Source organism: Bactrocera neohumeralis, unplaced genomic scaffold, assembly GCF_024586455.1.
Source record: "Bactrocera neohumeralis isolate Rockhampton unplaced genomic scaffold, APGP_CSIRO_Bneo_wtdbg2-racon-allhic-juicebox.fasta_v2 cluster09, whole genome shotgun sequence".
Classification (NCBI taxonomy): Eukaryota; Metazoa; Arthropoda; class Insecta; order Diptera; family Tephritidae; genus Bactrocera; species Bactrocera neohumeralis.
Window position 1 is genome coordinate 26264476 of NW_026089622.1, and position 4302 is coordinate 26268777.

General features: G+C 37.2%; 1 protein-coding gene across 1 annotated transcript; it reads left to right on the top strand.

Moving 5' to 3' along the window:
• Nucleotides 1-203: 203 nt before the first annotated feature.
• Nucleotides 204-2559, top strand: LOC126764103 (uncharacterized). The gene is made up of 3 exons (XM_050481892.1): nt 204-877; nt 947-1281; nt 1343-2559. Exons 1-3 carry the CDS (start codon nt 835-837, stop codon nt 2024-2026), a joined length of 1062 nt encoding a protein of 353 aa, XP_050337849.1. The 5' UTR covers nt 204-834; the 3' UTR covers nt 2027-2559.
• The last annotated feature ends 1743 nt before the right edge of the window (nt 2560-4302 follow it).

The following is a 4302-nucleotide window of genomic DNA, read 5'->3' on the forward strand; positions in this document are numbered from 1 at the left end:
TGTATGCTTTAAGATGTCTCAACTAGCACGATATAAAGAATAATTTTAATAATATATTGTTCTTATTTCGAGTGAAAAAACGGTAAATAATATTTTTTTAACGCACCATCGTCGTAACTGTCGACTGCTTTATTTTTGCAACATGATGCAATATTTGCAAAAATAAAAAACGACCGACTGCAGACTTTGGTAACGGTATTTTTGTGCAGCGAAATAAAACAGTAAATGGACTGTGTTCTTTTTTCAATAATTGTCACTCTCGTTTGTTTGGCATTTGAAATCAGATGTGTTAATTTGTGCGAATTGATTATTTAATAAAAAAAAGAAATGAGTGAATTACCAGCAACTGCAAGTACATTACATATACAAACACGACAACGTTCTGAACAAGTTGTGAATATTGAACTAATTGGAAGAATTTCTCATCAGATGACATGTGCTAAACTACCATCGAACAAACAAATACTACAATTACTATTTTATAACATTAGATTTGTGTATCGGCAATTGAGAGAAAGTGCAAAATTAACAATATGTAAATGCTGTATTAATATTTTGGCAACAAGCTCGAATTCCGACAAAAGATGTAGCTAGGTGTGTCGATAAATTAAAATCTCTGTACAAATTATATCAGAAGATTCAAAAAACCGTACTAAATGAGAGATCTGATGCTCAGAAAAAAATTGTTGAAGACTTTTCTGCAGAATTGAGTAATTTGTTTGACATTGCTCATAGAGATGCTTTACAAAACATGCGTATTAGCGAAGACAAGGAATTTTTGATTCTACAAAGGCAAAAAGGTCGTCCTGGTAGCATGGCCGCATTGAAAAAGAAATGTCTAGAAAAAGGAAACATCAACAAATGCCGGAAGTGAATCGTAAGTTTATCAAATGAAATTAATTTTATTTATAGTAGTAATGGTCAATTTTAAAATGATATTGTGTAGTCGAACTCAAAGACGATTTTGGTATGGACTATGAAGAAGATATTGGTGTCAGTGAGCCTGAAGTAGCGGAAACCAATGTGAAAAAAAATACAAAACAAACTGCTTCAACTTGTATTAACAGGGGAAGAAAACATTTTATCACACCGCGATTGCTTTCAGCACTTGATAGCGCTAAAGTAAGCGATGGAAAGGCGATGCACATTCTGATGGCGACTGCAGAAGCATTGGGCCATTGCACTAGCGACTTGGTAGTCAATCGTTCTACTCTCCATAGACTGAGGGAAGAGCTTTGCAGAAAAGAAACACTGAGGATTCAACAGAGTTTTATTGACAAAGTATACCATGATTGAAAATACACGTATAGGTTATTTAAATACTAATAATATTCTATTCTAGCTAAGTGATACACAAGCAATGGTCGTCCACTGGGATGGTAAAGTATTGCCGGATCTAATTGGAAAAATAAAAGTTGAGCGAATTGCAGTGCTTGTTAGTTATAATGGCGAATCCAAATTTCTAGGCGCTCCAAAACTTATATCTGCCACTGGTGAAAATATAGCTACAGCCGTTTTTGATACACTTAGTAAATGGAATATTTTAGATCGCGTAGAAGGCATGTCTTTTGACACCACGTCCACTAATACTGGTCCAATGAATGGAGCATGCGCTCAATTGCAACGCATGTTAGGAAGAAATTTGTTGACTTTACCGTGCCGTCACCACATTCTAGAAATATACTTGCGTAGTGTATTCGACCTGCATTTCAAAGAGACTCAAGCACCAGAAGTCTCAATTTTCGAGAGATTTGCCAAAGCCTGGCCAAATATTGACACTTCATCATTTAAGAGTGGGCTCGACTGTGAAGATATAAAATCTCATATAAGTGATGGCATCTGCAATGACATCAAACAATTTTGTCATTCACAATTACAAAAAACTTTTGTTTGTGCTGACTACGAAGAATTTTTACGTCTAATACCTACATTTCTTGGTGACAATGGTGGTAAATTTAAAAGTTACAAGTCATGCACGTTGGATGTCAAAGGGAATCTATTCCTTGAAAATATTTCTTTTTCGTGATCAATCGTTTATATATATATAAAAGCTTGATACAAATGCTCTAATGCAATTACCTCTCCCCCGCATGATTTAAACTTTGTAAAAGAATGTATTAATTATGAAAAAGTGAACCCAAGTATTTCTTCGGAATTGCTGAGAAAAATGTAACAACACATGTGGTATTTGTCAGAGGAAAACGTCGCAATGGCTTTCTTTGATTTCAATGTTTCTGTAGGTGTTAAGAAAAAAATGGTAAAAAATTTAAAATCAGAAGAGCCAACTAATAAACTACAAAACAATCGCAAAATAAAAAAATTAAGTGACTTAGGCAATTCGGATTTAAGCGAATTTGTATCCAAAAGAACTTTAACATTTTTTATGAAGTACAAGTTGTCAACCAACTTTTTGTATTTGGATCAAGAGTCTTGGGAAACAAACGAGGAATTTCAAAATGGTCGCGCAATATGCCACAAATTGCTTGTTACTAATGATACAGCGGAAAGAGGTATTAAATTTATAAAGGATTTCAATACTATTCTTACAAATAAAGAAGAAGAAAAACAGTTCCTCCTTCAAGTTGTTGAAGAATAAAAAAAAATTATAAGTCCTATAAAAAATTAGAATTAATTTAAGTTTTAATATTTCTAGATGTATTAAATAAATTGATATGAATAAAAATATTTCCTTTAAGCAGTAGGTTTAAGTACACTACAAAAAAAATTTATACTTGAATACATAAAACTTGTTTTTTCCTATAGGAAGGCAATTTTTAATTTTAAAACGTTTCCGCGCCGTCCTCCCATCATCCGATTGTCCCCAAATTTTTTTTTAAACATTTTTACATAAAAAGGAAAAAATAACCCATTCTGTAAACATAGAATACATTTTGAATTTTAAGGACAGGTCTAATGTCTATATACTACTGTGATCAAATTGAAAGCTGAATTTTGTCCATTTAATTTCCTTCAAAGTAATCCCCTCCCCCTGCAATACACTTATGCCAACGAATTTTCCAGTCATCATTGCACTTGGAAAAATCCTCCGTCGTGGTAGCCACCAGAGCCTTCTTCGAATTTCTAATGAATATTTGACGAGAAATTTAGCATAGATGTCACTAACAGTACTACCAATTTACAGAAAAAAATTTACCGATTCGAAAATCGCCCGAAATATAAATTAAAAATTCACCTTTCATTTTGATCACATTAATATTTACCATGATATTTGACCGGATAGATCACGTCCACCAAGCTTCTTCTTCTTAATTGGCGTAGTCACCGCTTACGCGATTATAGCCGAGTTAACAACAGCGCGCCCGTCGTTTCTTCGTTTCGTTACGTGGCGCCAATTGGATATTCCAAGCCAAGCCAGGTCCTTATCCACTTGGTCCTTCCAACGGAGTGGAGGTCTTCCTCTTCCTCTGCTTCCCCAGGCGGGTACTGCGTAGAATACTTTCAGAGCTGGAGTGTTTTCGTCCATCCGGACAACATGACCTAGCCAGCGTAGCCGCTGCCTTTTAATTCGCTGAACTATGTCAATGGCGTCGTATATCTCGTACAGCTCATCTTTCCATCGAATGCGATATTCGCCGTGACCAATGAGAAAAGGACCATAAATATTTCGCAGGAGATATATCGTCTTGCCCTCGTTCATTGCCAGACCCATTTTCTGTGCTTCCTTGTCCAGCCTGGAGAAGGCAGAATTAACGAGGCGGGTGTTGAGGCCGATGATAATACTACCACAGATAACCATATTTCGGGCTCCAGCGAAGGCAATCAGCCTCAACACATTCGGGGATGTTTCCTCGTGGAGTCTGAATTTACCGACCGTAGGGCCAAATATACCTTATTTGCCCACCCTGGCGTTAAAGTCGCCAAGCACGATTTTGACATCGTGGCGGGGGCAGCTTTCATAAGCGCGCTCCAAGCGCTCATTGAAGGCATCTTTGGTCACATCGTCCTTCTCTGCCGTAGGGGCGTGGGCGCAAATCAGCGATATGTTGAAGAACATCTCATTGATGCGGATTGAGGCCTCCCACCACACAAATACCAAATTTGCGCACCTTTATATGGCCACTGTAGTAAATGACACAGGGACATACTCGCCTCAGTCCTTGTCCCGTCCATCGCATTTCTTGGACCGCGGTGATATCAGCCTTTATTTTTACGAGGACATCAACCAGCTGGGCAGCGGCACCTTGCCAATTAAGGGTCCGGACATTCCAGGTGCATGCTTTGATATCGTAGTCCTTATTTCGTGTGCCATGGTCGTCATCAAAAGGGGTTCTTTCATCCGAG